General features: G+C 34.4%; 1 protein-coding gene across 3 annotated transcripts in view; it reads right to left on the bottom strand.

Annotated features, from left to right (window-relative positions):
- The window catches only part of tom1 (target of myb1 membrane trafficking protein), a 34484-nt gene that overhangs the window by 1714 nt on the left and 9616 nt on the right, over positions 1 to 23154 (bottom strand). Inside the window, exons 5-15 of one of the 3 annotated variants that reach the window (NM_001351651.1) lie at positions 23090 to 23154; positions 22611 to 22715; positions 19692 to 19808; positions 19446 to 19579; positions 13056 to 13095; positions 11588 to 11699; positions 10098 to 10146; positions 8833 to 8881; positions 5813 to 5881; positions 5313 to 5375; positions 2105 to 2135 (exon numbers count right to left, since the gene is read on the bottom strand). The exon at positions 23090 to 23154 is cut by the window's right edge and continues 70 nt beyond it. In NM_001351651.1, the coding sequence (NP_001338580.1) occupies positions 2105 to 2135; positions 5313 to 5375; positions 5813 to 5881; positions 8833 to 8881; positions 10098 to 10146; positions 11588 to 11699; positions 13056 to 13095; positions 19446 to 19579; positions 19692 to 19808; positions 22611 to 22715; positions 23090 to 23154 (834 nt within the window). Of the gene's footprint in view, positions 1 to 2104; positions 2136 to 5312; positions 5376 to 5812; positions 5882 to 8832; positions 8882 to 10097; positions 10147 to 11587; positions 11700 to 13055; positions 13181 to 19413; positions 19580 to 19691; positions 19809 to 22610; positions 22716 to 23089 lie in introns of all 3 variants that reach the window. The other 2 variants (XR_015479832.1, NM_001351652.1) reach the window with 2 other exon arrangements.

Here is a 23154-nt window from a genome sequence, read left to right as displayed (position 1 = left end):
TTAAGTGCAAAACTCGCTTGCAAGGTCCTAGAAGTCAGAGGCTGGATTAAGAAGGTGGGAAGCGCAGCATTGTATATCTCATTATTATTAATTGTTCTTATTAATTATAGAACTTATTTATCTCAGGAGTTTCCCTAAATAAGACTGTGAAAGTAAACATTACCATGAAAATCTTAAGGCATAAACACATTAAGGGGTTAGGGTACTCTCACTTGATACAGTTGCCTTGAACCATGCCAAAGCACGATTGTGCCCCTTCTCTCGTATGGCATCATGGGATAGTGTAGCATCCATAAGGTGCATACTTTAAAATCTTACAGGAAGAAGTAGGTACTTCTCACATACCATTTTCTGATCACTATGAATTCGAACAAACTAATAAGCTCGGATACTGTTTTAAACTTACTATGTAGTATGGAAGTATGCGATTTAAGACACATCCAGTGTCTTCAAGATCACTAGAAAGCTAATGGGCAGGTGTGTTTGATTAGGGTTGGATCTAAAATCTGCAGGTCATTGGTCCTCCAGGAGCAAGTTTGCCCATCCCTGTGTTAATGTGTTTGGTGTGGGGGCGTTGGGGCCACCAGCGGGAGAGAGTGCTCTTGCTGTAACGCCTCATATGCTGAAGAAAAGATGAGTCAGCATGAACAAATAAATCTCAACTTACATACAGTTGAAACCAGAAGTTTACATACACTGCATAAAAAGGCACATAACCATTTAAAAAAGTCAGATGTTAATGTGACTAAACTTTTTCTCTTTTAGGTAAGTTAGGATTATCACATTTGTTTCTGTTATGCTTTATAGCATAGAATTTTTTTTGAGAAAATGTGATAACTTTTTTTGAAAGCTAAGTTTACAAACAATAAGAATATTATGCCTTTGAAAATGCTCAGATAATGGTGTCAAGGTTTTGGAAGTTTTTGATTGGCTAATTGATAACATTTGAGTTAATTGGAGGCACAACTGTAGATTTGTATTTAAGGAAATCCTCAAACACACTGCTTCCCTGAGTGACAACTTGGGAAAATCAACAAACCAGAATCAGCAAAAGCCAGATTACATTTTGCTAAATTATGGGAAAAAGAATCATTTTTGGAGACATGTCCTGTGGTCTGATAGAATTAAGATTGAACCATAAAGACCAGTGTTACATTTGGAGGACAAAGGAGAAAGCTTACAAGCCTAAGAACACCATCCCAACTGTAAAGTATAGGGGCGGTTTAAAACTTGGCCACAAATGGGTCTTCCAAACGGACCATCACCCTAAACATACTGCCAAATTAGTTCACAAGTGCTTTAAGGACAACAGAGTAAAGGTTTTGGAGTGGCCATCACAAAGCCCTAATCTCAATTCTATAGAAAATTTGTGGGCAGAGTTCATAGTTGAAAAGGCTTGTACACCAATTCTGTCAGGAGGAATGGGCCAAAATTCCTTCAAACTTGTGTGAGAAGCTTGTGGAAGGATACCCAAAACATTTGACCAAAGTTATTCAGTTTAAAAGCAAAGCTAAAAATACCAAGGAAATGTATGGCTGTCTAGAAATTAATACAACATTCTCAAAAAATATATATAATAATAATTCTCGCATTATTCTGGCATTTAGCAAATGTAAATGATTTAGTTAATCCTAACAAACCTAAAACAGTAAACATTTAGTATGATTTACCATCAGACATATTTTTAAAAATGGTAATGTTCCTTATTTTCTAGAGTGTATGTAAACTTCTGGTTTCAAATGTACACTCAAAAAATGACGTTTGCTGTTTGTTCAAACTACTTTTTTAAAAATAAAAATATAAAGCTGAAACACCACAATTATGAAGTTTCTTTTGCAACAACTTAATTGTTTTATGTTCAATCCACTTAAATGTGTGAAAACTAATAAGTTAACTTAATTCTTTTATGTTGTCATAACACAAATGGACTGTGTGGAACACAGCATTTTTACAGTGTATCCTGATAAATGCGTTGTTTCCCTTTCTTGTTTTTTGTTCATTTAAATCTTGAGTCCAAGTAAACTGCCAAAATGCGTCACATGGAGCTGCTAACTAATTTGCAGAAGAAAGCATCAACACAACAGAAACAGAAGAGGAAGAGTACCTTCACTAGTCACTCCCTCAGAGTCATCCTCCTGCATCACAAATGAACAATCACACACATTTAAATACAGCAAAACATGAATCAGCGTTTCAAGATGACATGAAATCTGAAAGTACCCACATTACTTCCTTCATAAATGTTTCAGTGCACTTTATAATGCTAACGAATTCCTTTATTCTCTAACTTTTTTCTACTTTCTATTAGATGCACTTCTGGAGAGAATTCTGCTCAATTGGAGTGAAACAAATCATTCAAATCTTTATACTACAAATAATACTCATCCATCTGTTTGACTGAATAAGCTAAATAAGCATTTTTTTCTTTACCTATTTTCAGGAATCATCACATGATCTAAAAATATCTATGGCAAGAGCTGTTTTTTTCTTACTAATTAGTATTTTCCTCCTTTTTGTATTCTGCTGTACCAATAATAACAAGAAGAGACAAATTGTCAAACGACTGTCTGTGACTGAAAAATTAAGATCACTGCCAAGTAAAATGACTGTTTTGTGGCCACTACTCAATTATTGGGCAATATTTGCAGCATTCTGTGAGTTCTGATGTGAAATCAGACACATTTACACACATTATATGCTACTCTTTTAACTTCAAGAATGATTGGTCTCTAAAGTTTATATAAAGGAAACACTGAGAGAAAATTCTAAAGTGGGTCACCCAAGGACGTGTCGATGACAATTCAAGGTATCCCACACCAGATAAATACTTTCTATACGCAAATACAGTATAATGTTATTTGATATAAAACAATGGAATTTGAACATACATTTGGCAGGACTGGCCAAATCTGAAGGAAATCTAAGGCAATAAAATAAGCAAGCTCAGTAACACTTTGTTTTGATGGTCTATTTGAGCATTAGTGGACTGTCTGCTTAATATCTGTTGATACTGCTCCTTCAACAGACATTTAACTGACTATAAGAAACATTGCAAGTACATGTCAACTTACACTAACCCTAAACCCAGCCTAACAATCTACTTATAATCTAATGAGTATTAGTTAGCATGTAGAAACAATAAACCTTAAATTTAACAATCGGACCATCAAAATAAAGCGTGACCGCAAGCTCCAATAAATTTAGATTTTTGCTGGATTATTGCATTAAATTCAGCGATTGCAGAATAACAGAATTGTGGAGGGGCTGCTCAACACAACTGCTGCCTGTTTCTCTATTTATTATATGTAATGGAAATTCTGTGTTTTAGCCAGTGAATGTCAGGAAATCTTATGTTTGGCTTAGAGAGGGAACTCTTTTAGTGACTAATTTTAACAACTGTTTTCTTTTGTCTTTGCCATAATGACAGTCCATAATATTTGACAAGATACTAGTATTCAGCTCAAAGTGCAATTTAAAGGCTTAACTAGGGTAACTAGGCAAGTAAGGGTAATTAATCAACGCTTGGGAAATATTTGAAAAATAATTAAACAAATTCAAAGGTATATTAATTCTGTCTTTAGCTGTACTTGGTATTTGTAGGATGTTAATTTAAAATTTCATATTTAATTACTGTAAGAATCTCTCAACTTCTATCCTAACCCTTAACATCTTTTCCAGGTTTGTTTTCAAGTTAATATTGGTCTCCTATATATGGAGTTTGAATCTCCTTTAACAGTTTTCTGTGAAAATGGTGGAAATCCTGCTGAAATATTGTCAATTAATCTTTACTAAACATATCTTCTGATTTTGGAAAGTTCAATCAAAGATGAAGATTTGCTGTCAATTTATTCTCAGATTATCCAAGATGTAGGTGCCTTTTTTCCCCTTCAATATGACATAAAAATATTTTTAGCTGTAACTGTTCTTAAGTGATTCATTAAATTTAAGTCAATGGTTATTAGAAAATTGAGAGCAGTCAAATATTTGCCATATATATATATATACACACGCACACACGCACACACGCACGCACACACGCGCACACACACACACACACACACACACACACACACACACACACACACACACACACACACACATATATATATATACACATATATATATGGCTCATGGCTCCCTATGATACACTGAGGTCTTATGAAACCAAGGTCTGTGTAAGACTTAGTTTGAGTTACTTTTAATCCACAGCCTTGGCTTTGGCATTTTTGAGGTCCTGACCAGAAAAAAGCAGAACTAGCATTGTGGTTTGAGAAGCATCTGATTATTAAATCACTTCTAATGATAATACCTTGGATGGCCTGATGTTTCACAAAAGAGGAAGTAAAAGAGAGATTCATCATTGAATAATTTCAAGAAAGACATACTTGTACTGCTAATCATTTTTGACAATTACTTTGAAATAAACTAATAATATGTCTTGCTATTTTATGTTAAGGTCTTTCAGGATTTGCTGATTTATTATACTACTATTCAAGCCTCTTATGTTGACCATACAAGAAAAAAAAGTAATAATGTGAGTTCAAATAATAGACATAATATAGACAAATATAGACAAATAATAGACATGAGTTCAAATAAAATGAAATGTTTTGTGAATATATTTTAAAATGTTATTTATTCCAGTAATGCAAAGCTGAATTTTCAGCATCAGTACTTATATTTTAGACATTATTTTAATATGCTGATTTGCTGCCCAAGAAATATTTCTTATCATCATACATATTGAAGACAGTTTTACTGCTTTATACATGTTGAAACTGATTTTCTATTTTTATTTGAAGCTGTAGTTTCTGAACACTTCAATGCTAAAACTTCGCTAAATAATAGTATCACTTATCTTGTCATTTTATTGACCCCAAATATTTGGACATTTGTATACTTTTAAAGGGATAGTTCACCCAAAAATGAAAAGAAGCACAATATTCTGACAAATATGTAAACTGGAACATTAAGGGTGAATAAATAAAAACAGAATTTAACACAAAGATCACCAAACTTGTTCCTGGAGGTCCGCTGTCCTGCAGATTTTAGCTCCAACCTTAATCAAACACACCTGAACTAGCTAATCAAGGTCTTACTAGGTATACTTGAAACACCCAGGCAGGTGTGTTGAGGCAAGTTGGAGCTCAACCCTGCAGGGACACCGGCCCTCCAGGACCGAGATTGGTGACCCCTGATTTAACATTTTGTGTGAACTCTCCCTTTAGGGTCGTTTTTAACCCTTACTAAAAATTTCTTACTGTCTATATTCCTCAAAATTCCTGTTGGGTGTATAAAAATGTTCCACTCACATCATCCACATCATCCAGCCACTGTTCAATGTCATCCATCACTTCACTCTGATTGACAGGAATCTGACGGTAAAAGAAGAGTGATTTAGGTTAGTGTAATCACACTAGCTGCAATGCAAACCATACCCATCTCAAACAAGCCTCCTGCTTCTCAGTGCTTTAAAGTATAAAATGAAAATGTTTTAGACCTGAGGATGGGAAATACGTCAGGGAACACCCTAAAATAAAGCACTGAGGAGCTATGGATCAGTCTGGAATCAGGCCTGAATAACAAAAAAAAACTAAACACCAAAAAAAGTCCCACAGAACCTTCAGCAAATAAAGATAACCAAGCAGGCAACTCAAAGACAGACACAGCATTCACCAAATCTGACAAAACACTAACATGCTGAAAGAAAAAATAAAGAAAAATAAATGCCCAGGAGCAACAGGTATCAAGGCTCAACCAAAAGCACGTCACACACTGCAGGCTGACAGTCTAATCAGCCAATCAGACCCACCATTCCCTTTTCAATCATCCAAAGAAACTGAGGCGAGCTGCCGAGGGAGGTGGAGTCTCGACTCTCATCCTTAACATAGACAGAAACATAAACAGAAACATCCTGACTGCCGATTTACACATCAAAGAGCCTGTTCAGCCAGTGCTGAAAAAAAGTATTTTTTAGTTTACTGCTGTATGCCAATATGTTTTTTAAAGTCCATACATTATTGGAATGGGTTTTTGAGGACAAACCTGTACTCTACTTTTTCACATAATTCCAAAACATAATATTGTTCATACACGAGAAGTAACAGTAAGAAGTTATTGTGAACTGCAGAAATCATCTGGACAGTTAAGGGTACGCTCACCCAAAAATAAAATAGCTATTTTTAATTACCCTCAAGTCGTTCCAAACCCCCAAGACCCTTGCTTGTCTTAGGAATGAACACATATTAAGATATTGTAGATGAAATCTATAAATAAAACCTTCAGTGGTTTATTCAGAATATTATGAAGCGTGATTAGAAAAATTTTGTGTGCACATAAAACAAAACTAATGACTTTATTCAACAGTTTCTTCTCCTCAGTGTATATAGGGCGCATGTTTCTCCTTTTAAAAAAGCACAGGTGCATGCAAAAAAAACATAAGGAGTGGGACACATGAACACAACTCTATACTGACACTGAGAAGAGGGAACTGCTCCTTAAAGTTATATAGTTTTATATGTGCATATAAGTGCACTTGGTCAACAAAGAGAGCTGTATGAGAATTGGTGAATGGCGGACTTTCTTTAATCAGTTGAGTTTGTTACCATTCAGACACATCGCTTATATCCATGCTTCAGTGTTCGCCTTTGTTTAAAATCCTCCAGATTACTGACAGAGTTAATGGTTGGAATAGATAGGGCAGGAGACCTGCTGCACTGCTATCAATGTGTCTGCGTTTAGACCTGGGGATTCAGGAGGAGCGAAGTCCTCCTCATTTATAGTGTTTATATAAACATGATTATTTTTTATAATGATATAACAAATTGTGGTTATTTCATATGAAATTACGAATAACATGTGACATTAAATTAATTTATTTCTTTTCATTTTAATTTTGTAAACGATATAGTCAAGCATCTCACGCTTTGTTTTTGTGAGCCAACTGACAACAGTTAATCGCTCCCCTCTTTTCCTCTGCCCTGCCGGCCACGCTCATCTAGCAGAGCTCCACGCCCATCTCAGAGCATTTTATTAAAGAATTCTGAGGTAGACTTGAACTGAAAGAGGGGGGGTTTCATGCCCCTTTAAATCACTGAAGGAGTTCACAGATTTGATCTAAAATATCTTAATTTGTTTTCCAAAGACAAACATATGTCTCAAGGGTTTGGAATGACATACGCGTGAGCAATTAAAAACACTTTTTTGGGAGAACGAACACTTTAAGCCCATTTTATATTGAACATATTTTTGTTTTATTATATCTGAAAGGAGGAGGCCTTTATTAAAAACATAATGTTAAAAAAAATTAAAGCTTATGCATTTTCCCCCAAGGCTGTTGCATTTCTATGCTAAGACTCAACTCCTATGTTGAGTCTTTATCTATATTGTGTTTACAGCCTTCCTATGAAATTTGAATCATTTTGTATTAGTAAAACTTGTAATAGTTTTATTAACTGTTTTCTTTTGTCTTTGCCATGATGAAAGTACAGAATATTTTACCAGTTGTAAACTTAACGTGCAATTTAAAGGCTTAATTTAATTAGGTTAATTAGTTTCCTAAATCCTGGAGAAGTATAGGAAATAGATACAATTGTGTGGATGGATCACCATCAACTATCAATTGACGGAGCTGACATAAACATCTCGAAATGCGAGGACTCGAGACTAATATTTTCTGTTATTGGACCAGCACAGCCCTCAAAACTTTAGTGACTTCACCAGTGAAAATCACCAGTGAACTATACTAAGACTCAGAACATGACAGCAAGGTAAGCTAACCTAAACGGTATATAGCCTGGAGACCCAGATTATCAATAAATGAATCTTTATGGTACCCTATTATTTCATTGATTAATTAGTTTTGTCTTGGTCGAAATGTCAGTTCGCTTGTTTTTGTAAATTATATTAGGGAATCAATGTGACATTTTAACTATATTCAAATCATCACTGTACATGTAGACTACAGCTTCAACCTTGTTTTGCTTAGTTTTTTTTTCATTTAGATTTTAGATTACAGGAATTTTAGGTTATACTCAAATCTTTATGTCTGATTCTGTATGAGTAGGCAAATTGTTCCAAAAATGATTCACTTTTTCCTGTTGAATGCAAAAGTTGATAGGGGAGTGCCATGGCGAACACTGAAAGCTTGTAAGACAAAGAAAAGTGCTGGAGGGGTTTGGTTAGTGTCAATTAGGCAAGTCATTTGACAACAGTGGTTTGTTCTGTAGCTAATCAAAAAAAAAAAAAAAATCTTAAGGGCCTAAAATTTTTTTAAATTCATTTAGTCTTCAACTGTATATTTATCCACACATTTTTACACAAATTTAGTGTTCATTCATTGTGTTACATACTGTACTAGACTATTGTCACTTGTTTGTGCACATCAGTTTTAGTTATGAGCAGGGCCAGACAAAATCTGTAGACTTTCTTTACTATATCTGCACAGAAACTTGTTTAAAAAAAAAAGTCTGCTTTTGTTGATCCCAGTTGACAAAAATAAAAAAATAATACTAAACTAAAAGGAAAGATACATTTTTAATTGGATGAAGTACTGCTTGAAGTTTTTTTTCTTCAGAGGCTTACAAAACAGGTGTACAATGAGGAAGGAGCACGGCAGTACTGTAAATGTGCTGACGCATGTCATAAATCATCAAGAATGACATACTCATGCAAAAATCCCCTTTCATTTTCTGAACGAGGAAAAAAAAACTTCAACATCTCAAATGGGACAGTAATCAGTTGATCTGACGATCTCTTATAATGCAAAGATATGCTATTTGAACTCTTCATTTTATAACAATCTGTGGTGTGGTGTAATTTAGAGATTCTTACCAGTCCAGTGTCTCGTCCAGGTGTGGCCAGAGCTGCAGAGCGTTCCGGACTGTCAATGAAACATACAAACAAGATTGTGCCATTTGCAAACGCAAGAATTAATGTTACTCATACTTGGGAGTTGAACACTGGTTCACACTGAGAATGAGAACTATAACTGACAATAATATCAGTATCATCACCAGCACACAATAATGTCATGTTTATTATGAGCACATACTTAAGATTTAAAATACTCATTTGCTTTACAGTTTGGTGCATTCTGAATGGCTAATTCTTAGTATTTCTCAGGGTTTCTGTTGTTTTAATTCACTTCTCCACTTTTTAGGACTCTAAAAAGGCCTTAAGTGGAAAGTGTTAGTCATGGTGTTTGAAGCGACAGTGCACCCAAAAATGAAAACAGTCATCTTTTATTCATTTTCTTGTTTCAAAAACAGCTATTGTCTTTCATAGTTCCCACTAGTGTTGGGGGTAACAAATTACAAGTAACACAAGTTACGTAATAATGTTACTTTAAGTAACAAGTAATGCATTACTTTAAAAAAAAAGTAATAATATTTAAGTTACTTTTTTAGAAAATTTAATGCAAGTTACTTTTTAGTTTAACTAATTAGCTTTTAAAAAATAAATAGCTAAATTAAAATTAAAGTAGTCACAGAATCACACAGCCAATGAGAAAATGTGTTCAACATTGCTTTAAACTTTCAATAATCTGTATATATGGCATGTATAGCTCTGGGGTCAGAAAGTTCTCCAATAAAATGATCCTAAATAAGAAAATATATATTTCTTATTTGTTTTTTAAAGTTCAATGTAGGTGTAGGTTATACAGCGCTTTGATAATTTCAGAACTCCTATATTAAAAAAGGAAAAAAGAAATACTCAGCTAGGTAATAAAAAGGAGCACAAAAGTAACTCTAAAGTAACATAACGCATTACTATAAAAAGTAATTAAGTAACACAACTAGTTGCTTTTTTTACTCGATATTGTAATGCATTACTTTCAAAAGTAATTTCCCCAAAATGGATGTTAAAGACTGCTTTTTTCCAACATTCTTCAGTGCATCTTGTTTTGCGTTTAAGATGAAGGAACATCATTTTTCTCTAAAAGTACATGATATCAAAAGATGATACTTAGGTTTTATTATAATTAGTTTCCAATAAGCTCCAAAAATAAAAAAAAATATATAGACAAGTTCATGTTTGTTTTGCAGTCCAGTTTTTCATGCAGTTTGATAGAATTCAATTGATTCTTTAATTCTTACCTTTTTAGTAATGAGCTGCTTTTAAAATTTAGGTCATCTTCTTTTGTGCCTGCAACAAAGTGACAACAGAAAAAAAACAAAGTTGCACAGAGTATTTTTGTAAGGTACTTGGTCATATCATACATATAACCAGGGCTCTACATTAACACCAGCCAACCCACCAAATGCAGGTAGATTTCAGCTCTGGCGGGTTAGACAGACACCTCCACTAGCCACTTTGGCTGGTTGGAAATCTCCAGGGTTCGACAATAAGCATGGCCCAATATTCAGGCAAATGTGATCTTAGAATCGAGAAGCAGCACAACTGACAAAAATAACCATGTTCGCGTGAGCAAAATAGCAAAAAACAAGGTAAATACCGAACGAGAGGATGATCACTCGCGTGCACAGGTGATGGGATGTGATGCGCGCGACTGTTAAAAAGCGACCGTTTACTTGCGCAAATCAACCATGCCTAGAGGTAGCGCAACTGGTGCAATCTGTTCCCTTTAAAATAGACTGGACAAAGAACGATGATCTTTCATTCACAGACAGTCCTGCTGCTTTCAAGAGCCCAAGATTAAAAAAATAAATAAAATAAAAAAACATTCTTTTGTAAGCAGCAGCACTCAATGCTTATATTTTATCTATTATTTGGACAGATTATTAAAAGGCCTATATTCACCGTGTGCACGTAAACATCCTTTCATTATCAAACATGTTATGTTTCACCTGCTTTCTTTCGCTTACAGTTATTTTTGTAAATATGGTTTAATTATATATATTTTTACAATAACATTGCTTTAATGGGAGATTACTCCCCGTTTATGTGTAGTTAACTGCTGATCTGGGATTTTTAGTCTGGACAGATTACTTTGTATATTTTAGCTACATGACAATAATTATTTTTTTAAATGTAATGTTTTTTAAAGAAAAGTTGATGAATTAAAACAGTGCACCTATACAGCTATATTTTCCTTGTTTTTACACATACAAAATCGTGGCTAAGAAATACTTTTTTGGTGTGGTCAGAGATAAATTTGGTAAATCCTTAATGTTGAGCCTTAAAAAGTCATGTGAAATAAAAACTGATTGCGTTGCGACACAAACCATTTGCTCAAGCACACTGAGCAAGCTCATACACAATACACACAAGAAGTTAAATAAATGAAAAGGCATGTGGACAATACAACATCTAAATCAAGTCATTTTAGCATGCCAAAGTCAAATTAATGCTTATAAAATATATTCGCCCAACAAGAAAAGTGTGGCTGGTGGAAATGCCGAGTGGCTAGTAATGTTGGAAATCTACTAGCCACAGTGGCTGGTGATCAAAAAAGTTAATGTCAAGCCCTGTATATAACCATCAATCATGTGTATTCTTAAGTTGTGTATTTATTTTCGAAACCTTGGGTCGATCATCTCAGTTGCATATTTGCAGTGTCATATTTGTGGCTGTCTTTTACTTCACCAGCATAAATGATAAAACAAAATATAAACTCAACACTTACTCAATCCTGACATCTGATTGGAGAGTGTGGTGACTGCTGATTGATGAGCACCATTTGCTGCCTTTAACTGTTTGGGAGAATCCAAGTCTGTGAGGTTTGTGCTGGGTGCATTCTGAAAGATAATGAGGAATTGCGAATGAATCAAATCATTATAGTCGTGTGTTTAACCCATGTGTATTAGGGAATTAATTACCCTTTTGTTATGTTAGTGGCTTTTTTTGCTCCATTGACCTCCAATATAATTAAATTTTTATTTTAAAGTCAGGATGCTATATAATCATGCATTCTTTATTGTTGGTGGTTTTCTGTTCAGTAAAATTTGTCATTTTCACTGTTGATCATTTGTTGGCTTTTATATGGAGTTCTAGGAAGTATAACAGTAAATGACAGTGTGTGTTTTGTACAGTGGTAAATTGTTATCACTATGTTTACTATGTTCTGAGAGCTGAGGTACTTATTTAGATTTTTTTTCAGGCATATCAAGTACCCATCATTCACTCACACACAAAATTCTCTTACACACTAAATTTAATAAAAAATAAAAAATAAATGAAATAAAGAAAGTAAATTGCACCTCTTCCAACAGGAAATCTACCAACAATAAACAACGCATGATTATATGGTGTCATGGCTTTGCATTGAAAAATGTCATTATAATGGAAGTTAATGGGGCAAAAACAGTCACTAATATAACAAAACAATAGTAAAGTTGCGCAGAGTGTATTGCTTAGTTTTCTAAATGTTTTTTTTAAAGCACTTTCCCAAAATATACAGTTAAAGTCAGAATTATTAGCTCCCCTTTGATTTATTATTATTTTTTATATTTCCCAAATGATGTTTAACAGAGCAAAAAAAATTCACAGTATGTCTGATCATGTTTTTTATTCTGGAGAAAGTCTTATTTGTTTTATTTCAGCTAGAATAACAGCAGCTTTTAATTAATAAAAAACATTTTAACTCAAAATTATTAGCCCCTTTAAGCTATATATTTTTGATGGTCTACCGAACAAACCATCGCTATACAATAACCTGCCTAATTAATCTAACCTGTCAAGTTAACCCAATTAACCTAGTGAAGCCTTTAAATGTCCCTTTAAGCTGTATAGAAGTGTCTTGAAAAATATCAAGATATCAAATATTATTTACTGTCATCATGGCAAAGATAAAACAAATCAGTTATTGGTGATGTGTTATGAAAACTTATGTTTAAAAATGTGTTGAAAAAGAAACTTCTCTCTGTTAAACAGAAACTGGGGGGAAAAAACAGGGTGGCTAATAATTCGGGGGGCTAATAATTCTGATTTCAACTCTAGGTCAAAATAAGTTCTCACCAAAAATCACTCTATTGGAGAACCAAAGAGAAAGTTGTGGCCAAATTAAGAATTAAAATTAGAGAGATGAAAGTTTCTAGAGTGGATGAAAACTTTCAAAACAACACACAATGAATAATATCAAATGCATGACTTACAGGCTGTGCACTGCTCTGTCTGCTCAGATGTTTCTCGAATCTGAAAAAGCAGAAATACTGTTTTAATAACACTGATGAGACCACTAACTAAAATGACTTTTCAGGAACTATCCAGTCATTCAGGTCTGCTTTAATAAAATGTTTTTTACATGATTGTTATCCAAGTATTATTCCCCTCTGATTATGGGAATAATATACAGTTATGGTTGGGTTTAGTAGTAGGAATTACACCCCCCCCCCCACCCCCAAAAATATGTTCCAGGACCAACATAGATGTTAATCCAGGATCGCATCGTACTTGGCAAAATCATAACACGCTTAAAACTCGCTCCCTACCATAGCCCAACTCATTATATATGTATATATGACATATACCAATTATGGTTTTAAGTATCAATCCCTGTCTGTATGATAAAAAATAAGTCTTTTAGGTTTTTTCCGTTTTATCGGAAGAAAAAAAAAACCCTAATGCCATAACATCCAAGCAAACACATTTTATGACCCCGACATTTATTTAATCGTGATGGTGGTTTTTAATTTGTGAAAAGTCTAAACCGCAACAACTGCTGACTGGGAAAATAACCAAAACCAAGGGTTCCTGTTCTGATATCTTTGTGTCTGTTGAGGGCTGAAGCACAGATTAAAAAAAACTTCAACTGCTCAGGAAGCAAATTTGCAGCATGAGATGAGATGACTAAGCAAAGATTGTCAGCAGAGGAGGGCATACACATTTCTCGTATATGGTTATGTTTTCTGACAATTTTTGGATGATGGACAGTTAACACTTCCGAATACTAACACTAATACACCTTGCTGTCAGTGGTTGCTGATGCCAAGTAATGCAGACAATAAAACAAAACCCACATATTATGATTTTAAAACACTCAAAATGAAACTGCAGCATTACAAAAACCAACATTGAATAAACATAAACATGGCTCACTACATCTACAAGGCACTACATCTAGTAGCTGCTAAGGCATTGCTATAGGGTGTTTTATGTGGTTGCTAAGATGTTGCTAGGTGGTTGCTAGGGTGTTCTTAATGGTTGCTAAGGTGTTGCTAGATGTTTGCTATAGTGTTCTGAGTGGTTGCTAAGGCGTAGCATAGGTGTTAGGTGGTTGCTAATGTGTTTCTAGGCAGTTGCTAAGGTGTTGAGCAGTTGCTAGGCAGTTGCAAACATAAATTAGCATGTTTCTAGTATACATTAGCATGTTGTTAGTATGAATTGGTGTGTTGTCAGTATGTTCAATGTCAAGTCAATGGCAGTTTTTTTACAATAGAAGTCTATGGGAAAGTTGCTAGGGTGCCGCAAGTAGTTGCTAGGGTGTGGTTAGTAAGTTTAAAGGTCATCAGTGATTGGTAGTCTGAGTTAAATGAGCCTTATCGCAAGTCTGTATGACAGTCTGGTGCAAAGTTATGAGGTCATAAAGTTTGGTCCAGTGTTAAGTCAATGAGACTTTTCAGAATTTTCCGGGTCAGTTTTTAGAAAATCGTAAATCAGAGGAAAGATATAGCAACCAGAGTTTGACCAGTTTGAAGGTTTGGAGTTAGTTTGGTGGTTGTTGTTTGAACAGTCTAGGAGGAGATGCATTCTCAAAATAGTCCTAGAAGACGAAGAAGACGAAAGAATAATAATAAATTTTTGCAGTATAGCAGTGTGTCGGCTTTCTCAAGCCACCATAATCATTGCAATATTAATGCAGCCTTTATACAGGTTTTCCATTCCATTCACAATCATTAGTCTACTTCTTCGCTGTGCTGAGACAGCCTAATAAGTGATTATGTGCACACATAAATTGTATTGGTTTATTGATAATATGAATCAATCAATAAATTAATAAATATGTTAATAAATAATTATTTGCTTAATATTAAAAGAGAAGAAATTTAGCTTGAACGCATTCGTCAGCTTGCTTGAGTCTCTGGAGAATCTCAGGGCGCACTCACACTATGCTATCAGAATCGTGCCCAGGCCCGTTTCCCGGATCATTTGAGAAGTGTGAGTGCTCCGAATCGGGCTCAGGCATGGTTCACTTGGCCAGCCCTGGCCCGGTTTTAAGAGGAGGGCCAGAGCTTGGTTCACTTGGGCTCAGAAACTGAAGACAAGACGTGACTTTCACGGGACTGTTTCATATGGATTAATTTATCATACTCACTGTTCAATGAACACAAACTGCCGTAGTTTATTAAAGGCACAAACCCCTCACGGCATGACAGCTGCACCTTCAGCAAGCCTCCTAATACCTGCAGTATGAGGACTTTATGATTGTTTATGAGCGTCAAAAGTGGCGGATCTGTTCTGTGAAATATTTGACTGCATCTCAAACTACTTAAAACAATATAACTAAAGAAATGTCCACTGTGCAGTGCAAAAGCGCTTGCTGAACAGCGCATCATCAATGACGTAAGCATGCCCAAGCCCGAATATATTGAGGGCGGGTTGTCCTGGGAGACGGGAGGGGGGACAAGTGGGCTTCGGCTCGGTTCAAGGCAACTGTACATAGTGTGAGTACGCCCTCAGTATTAGAAGTAAGAGCATGCTTTATTTCTAATACTTCACATTATTTAAGGATTACTTCCCTAAATCTGACTGAAGACTATTGTGTAAATGAGACTATATATACATGAGTATATTAGAGAGATTGCATAAAGGAGAACTCTGTTGAAAGACAGTAGTCATCAGACCAATCTTCCAAATGCACTGAATGTGCATGTTTCAGAATCATTGTGAGGTTATGACGCAGTGACCTTTCCAATCCAAATATTAGTCATTTACTAACTAACGGTAAATGACCTGCCTCTTAACATCAGGCCTTTTCAACAAGAGGCTTATGATAAGGGTTAAACATGATTGTTTTATATGCACATATACACAGTGTTGGTATTTTAGTGTCAAAAAAAACTTTAACATGAGTAAAACTCAAAGAACATATTAAAATAATAAAATAATTATGATGCATCTAAGCTTATTTAGATTTATCTACAATATTATTTAGGTTTGTTTTAATAAAAATAATTTAAATTGACATCTAACAATCATTTTGTCCACATGGTGGCAGTACAAAATGTAAACTGGAGATTACTGTGAGGAGATCCTTGAACTTTGTGTTTGAAACAAGCCATAGATATATACATTAGATGTCGCCTACCCTGCTGTTGTGTATTAGAAGTAATGCATCAATAGAGCTGCCATTTTAGTACAGGGTAGCGCTCCTTTGAAATGAATGCGGGACCAAGGTGCAGTGGAGGACTGTGGCCATCCAAAGCCAGAGATATACAGTATACACATATGCATATATCTATGATCAGGAGTTTTCCCGGTGGTCATTTTTTGGTCAAATTTTTTTTTTAATTACGGAAAATTACACTTTTATACATCAATGGATGTGACCACACGGGCATTGCAGACAAAGAGTGTGGGTATTATTATCCTCTCCCTCTCCTGCGTTCACTTCTCATTCTAATGGAGGAAGTGATTCATCTGTGAATCAATCTCTGTTATGAACGACTCGTTCACTGAGCTGACAATAATACAAGTTTCTGCCACCGCAGCGTCTTGTTGTCATATTTCTTTAGCATTGTTTGCTAATTTTATTAAAAAAACTAGCACAAGCAGAGTATTTAGTGCGAGTTGGGGCTACTTTGCCTAATGGTGAATGCAGTATAAGTGAATATATTATCATCAATAACGTTACTTGTTAAGCAAAGAAATTCATAACATACAAAAAAATAAATAAATAAACGAAATCTTATCTATGAGTTCTGCCTTTGTGCTTTGTTTGCTCGTTACTACACAGCTCTAAAGTCCAGCATCTTCACATTAGCACACTGTCTTGACTAGTATGGTTGAATGAAATTTGTCCTGGGAGCACTGTACAAATGTGAGGCACTATTGACGCATGCTCAGGGTTCGTATGTAATATCTAGTGTATATATCTATGGGAACAAGCGGCAACCTCTCGCTCTCCTTTGAGAAGCCAATACGGAAGGAACTGAAACTGCAATTCATCGACTCGCCTTTGGGTGCTGGCTCCAGGAAGTTAAACTCTGGTTTTTTGTGGGCTCTTAGAAGTTTACAACAAAGTCCAGATGTTTACTGACTGCAATGCTAAACTGGCCAATTTTACAGCTGACAAAAACATGTTTACAGCCTGGTACAAAAGATGGTTTTGGTTCATATAGCTAACATTACCTTTCGTTACAACTGTGAGGGGGTGAACTTTTTATAACTCATCTGTTTCGTTTTTATTAAGTTATATTAGGTTGGCATAATTAAGGGTGTGGCCACTTGAGTGATATACGATATACATCATACTTTTGGGTCGGAATAGTATTATTTCCAAAAAGTAATAACATACATTGTCATAAGACACCGCTATGTGCTGATTGGTAAAAAATATGTAATCTAAATATATTAAAAATATATGTATATTCATAGTCAGGTCAGGTTTTTCTTTTTTTTAATGCAAATTTATATTACACAGTGATAAAAACTTTACTACAAAACATAGTACATGCTAGGGCTGCACAGCCATGAATATTGCAATATTGCAGATTTTTCTAATACCGTGCAGACCTACTACATGCTAAAATATTGATTGAAAATTCTGTGACCATTTATAGGATTACTGCTTGTTAACAATATGCAAAGGGGCTTTAATAGTTAACAATAGTAAATTTAACTAAATTACTGAAAACTTCAACACTGAAAACTAGAACAGCTTTTATTAATATTTTTATTCATAATTTTCATGAATATTATTTTTTATTATTAGATTGTTAATTTCTTAATGCCTATTGATGCATCAAAATCATAGTCGTCATCTGATTACAAGTCGTAACCGTTTTATTAAACAGAGTTAATAACTAATATAATACAGTTGTATTTTTTAAAACCAATATTAACAAAGTAAATAATAAATCTGGCTTTTTTACACTGTTGATTTTAATCCATTAACATTCACTGATGAGACTTTATTTTATTGGTGTGACCTATTGTAGTTCATAATCCTTTTGCAACTTAATTAGGTAAAATATTAGTTTACTCTTAACAGTTATAGCAAAAAAAAAAAAAAAAAAAAAAAAAACTGTATTGCTTTATTGAAAGTAAATGTTAGTAAAAGGAAAAGGTTTTACAGCTTCAGGTCAAAAACATGATAATATTTTATATTGTGATAAAAGGAACTTGATATCATCATAAGCCAAAAGAAGACTAAGTATTGTTAATATAGACTGTGAAAGTGATTAGTCTGATGCACTTGAACACACGGACTCAGAGTATATAAATGAGTATATAAATGTAATATAAATTAATTGCAATTGGCTGTTTCTTAAAAGGGCTACTCTATGTGCCACTGTGTCTTCGTGTTTCAGTTGACATTGTCAAATATAGAACAAAACAGCAATTTTCAAATCAATTCACATGGCCTTTAAATTAAGCGGTCTAAATGTTTTTCTATTGCCTGTAGAAGGTGTAGAACCTGATTAGATTGTTGTCCAATCAAAATCTTCAGTCTATCATAATATTCAGATTGTTCTACCTGCCTGTCAACATGTGGATTTGCATACCTCTGCGCAAATATAGTTATAACACAATTTTTTTGTTATAACTTACAATTTTCACGTCTTCATTCATTCTTTCATTTTCTTTTCAGCTTAGTCCCTTAATTAATCTGGGGCTTCCAACTTATACAGCATATGTGTTACGCAGCGGATGCCCTTCTAGTCGCAACCCATAACTGGGAAACGCATACACACTCATTCACACACATACACTATGGACAATTTAGTCGACCCAATTCACCTGTATCGCATGTCTTTGGACTGTGGGGGAAACCTGAGCACCCGGAGAAAACTCATGCAAACGCAGGGAGAACATGCAAACTCCACATAGAAACGCCAACTGAGCCAGCCGAGGCTCAAACCAGCGACATTCTTGCTGTGAGGCGACAGCACTACCTACAGCGCCACTGCATTGCAATTCTCACGTCTTGATTCCTGTAGTTCACCTTTTGGAGGTTTACCTTCCAAGTTCTCTCAAAAGATTACAGTATATTCAAAATGCTGCTGTACGGGTTCTGACACACACATCATTATGCCACCATATTTCTCAAGTACTTCAACACCTACACTGGCTTCCTATTAAGTCACGGATTGATTTTAAGACCTTTATTTCAGCTTTCAAAGTAAAGCATGGCCTAGAACCTGGTTACTTGTGTGATCTAATGACTCTTGCCACTCCAGCCGGCAGTCTTCATTCGGCATTGGGAGTTACCCTGTATAAGCCACACTGTAAACTCAAGACCATGGGTGGTTGGGTTTTTACATACAGTGCACCTACAGCTGTGGTATGCACGTTCCTATGTCATGCCGCATATCTCTTCTAACCTGTGATACTGTGTGAACGTGGTGTTGATGTCATCATTGGCGTTGAGTAACTGTTCTGTGAGTTTCTCATCGGTCAGTGTGGGAATGACCTCCACCATCCGGCTCTGCATGTCCTTAGTCATGGAGTAGAGCTGCTACTGACCAGCAAAGAGAACAGAGAAAGATAACTGTCCTTCACGTTTACCTGCCAAAATCACAGCTGAAAGATTACTGCATTTATGCTGGTAAAAGAAAAAGAAGTGCAACCTGTAGCAGCTCTGTGTCGGACGGCTCAAAAGTCGCAGGCTCCATCTGATTCATCATGTCTGACATCACTGAGAGATTATTCCGCACCACCTCTAGTTCAGCCTTTATCGTCTTCATCTGAAACACAAACACACTTCGTTCAGTAGTATGGAATAATTTGTTTTTTATAAATTCCCAATAATCCAGATTTTAGAGGAAAAATAATGATATGCAATGGATGATATCCAATATTTTACTGTAATAATTGTAGTTGGCCATTTTCGTGTTTGTATATACTGTATGCTTGTATGTATGCATATATGCATGCATGCATATATATACATACACATATATATTTTGTCAAATAAGTTTTTGAAGACACAGATTCTAAAAGAAAAAGATGCTGTTTTACATATGCAAAGCAAAGAAAAAAGGAAAAAGAAAAACAGCATAAAAATCATAATAAATAAAAAAAACACCCACATACCAAGCCATTAAAAAGGGAACTGGTTTACAAAGACCTATTTAAACAACAGAGCATGATGACAAAGCATATTAAAACTTCACAGAAATGATGCATTTTTATATTTTCTATTCAAATAGTACCTAATTCTCTCCAAACGTAATAGAGATTTCTTGATAGAAATGTGATAGAGTTTCTTCAAACCACAGTTTACATGCAGGGGACTCCTTTTTCCTTCCAGAACAGTAGCAATACTTCTTGGCAGTTGTAGCATGAAAGCAAATTGTGTTGTGTATTTGACAACAAATGCATTTGTTCAGAGAATCCAGGGATTTAAAGCATAGGATCTGGTTGTGATTGCAACTTCATCTCAGAAAGCACTTCAAAAATTCCATTCCAATAATTCTGTATCTTAGAACTAAAAATAAAACTCAGATAGATCCGCATCTGATGAATTACATTTGTCATGAAGAGGTGAAATATTTTGGAAGATTCTATGTACATTTTCTTTGAATAATGTAACCTAGGAATTATTTCTCTCACACGCAAGCACACAAGCAAACAACCACATTATTGTAATATGGAAATTACTCTGTAATACAACAGTATTCCATGTTATTTAATTTACTTACCGACATGAACAATTAACAGTTATATAATTATGTATAGTTTTACAGTTATGCAAGTATAATTATTTATAAATTAGCAATAACCCAGGTTAAAGCTGGAAAAATTACATTAATTTAATATGTGACTGTTATTCATTCTAATTATATATATATATATATATATATATATATATATATATATATATATATATATATATATATATATATATACATATACATACATACATACATACACACACACACACACACACACACACACACACACACACACACACACACACACACACACACACACACACACACACACACACACACACACACTTTGTTTGACTGGGTTGAATTTTGTCATTTCAGAGTTATTTTTTGTTTAGTAATAGTAATTTATGTAATCCAACTCAACTACATTTTGTTTGTAATTTTGTTGTCCACTAGGTGGTAGTATATGGTGGTATATGTGGTCATTGGATCAAACGCTGTATACAGCAATAAAACACACATGAACTTTATTCTAGATGTACAAATACATTTAAATGAACACAATCCTATATAATTGACTAATGACAATAAATTGAACTTAAATTTAATATTACTGAAATCTTGGTTGCGATTGCTCAGTTATATCACTCATAATTGCAGGGTATGTCTGAGACAAATTTGTTTTTACTTTTTTTGCAATGATCAACAATTGTAATATGGAAATTCCTGAATAACACTTTACAATATGGGACACACACTAAATATTAGTTAGTTTATGTTAATGTACATGGTAGTTAATGGAAATACAGTTATTAATTGTTAGCTCATGCTAACTCTGCATGAACTAAATTGAACAAGCAGAGTTGGATTTTTAATAATGCATTAAAACATGCTAAACTATGATTAATATATGCGTGCAAACGTTCTTCTTTGGCTCATGCTAATAAATACATTAACAATAACTATGCGTTTTACTTTTCATATGCATATATACACATAAATTAATAACCAAAATAATATACAAATATTTATTTCAGTTACACAGACGCCAAGCTCACTGGTAATTGTTTTTGTCTGCATCATCCATAATACTTTGTTCATTCCTAAAATATTTCAGCCTCACCCACCCTTCACTTGGAGTATGACTTGTTAGTCAGCCGTGCACTGTGTGTGCATGACTTGAATACATAGTTTACTGTAAGTAATAATGGCATTAGTACTACAATTTAAACATGGTTTTCTGTCTACTCATGAACAAAATGGCTTAAAAATATATACTAAACTGTGTTTTGTGAAGTTCCAAAAATATCTCCAAGTCTTCTGTGATGCTTACGCTTTCTATTAAGGTACATTATCACTTGTTTATTGTAGAACTTAAGTTTGACATTTATTTAAATATAAATTTTTAATAAAATGCTGTACTATAGTTTAATCACTGCGTGTATAAGTATATCTTTATCTTATTTTTTCTTATTTAAATCAAATTCTGGATAACATCACATTCTTGTAATAATTATTTTAATAAATTAATAAAATTATGCTATTGTTATATATTGTATATTATATTATATATTATATATTCAATTGATTGTTTTAATGTAGCTTGTTTTTTACTTTTTAAAAAAGTATTTCAATGCTTTTTTATTTAATTATTTGTTTTACATTTCTAAATAATTTATTAATAGTCATTTATTTTTGAACTTTTAATGTTTTTGTGACAAACATTTGTTATGACCAATTTAGCATTTGCATGCAGCACTCTAGAGGTTACCACACCCCTGCCCTAAACCACATGCTGTACATGCAGTTATGTATGTGTGTGTGTGTGTGTGTGTGTGTGTGTGTGTGTGTGTGTGTGTGTGTGTTTGTTACCTGTTTAGGAGACAATGTGACAGGCGTCTCTGTATTCTGTGGTTGTGAGGATGTGACAGGGTGACTTTCCGTGTGAGCCTTTACCGGAGACACATTTTCAACAGACTGTAAAAGACATGCATGAATAAATGAATAAGTCAGAAACTTAGCATGCTAGCAGTCTATAGAATGATTACTCAAGGCCGTCAGCATGTTACAAGGGGAGAGAGGCGATTTTATTTGTGAAATATAAAGAAAAAGAGAGTTTCTAGGTCTAATTCTACTTATGAAAGCAATCTTTAACTATTAACAAATTATATTTTAATAAATATATTGTCTCTTATCTGCATGTCTAATGTGTGTCAATCATATAAGAACTGCATAAATAAAATTAAACAACAATATCTTTTCAAATCAAGAGTGAATTTGAAGCAAAATAATAAGCATAGCTTCAACAGTCTAAGCATATCGTCGTGTTTTTGAATTTGCAGAAGTTATACCCTCTTGGGAGTGTGAATAGGGGAATATCCATTCAGTTCGGTCATGGGAAACTCCACTCCTCTTC

This window comes from Danio rerio, chromosome 3 (genome assembly GCF_052040795.2).
Source record: "Danio rerio strain M-AB ecotype USA chromosome 3, GRCz13ab, whole genome shotgun sequence".
In the NCBI taxonomy this organism is placed as follows: domain Eukaryota; kingdom Metazoa; phylum Chordata; class Actinopteri; order Cypriniformes; family Danionidae; genus Danio; species Danio rerio.
Note: the sequence above shows the minus strand (reverse complement) of the source record. Positions and strands in the feature narration are given on the sequence as shown.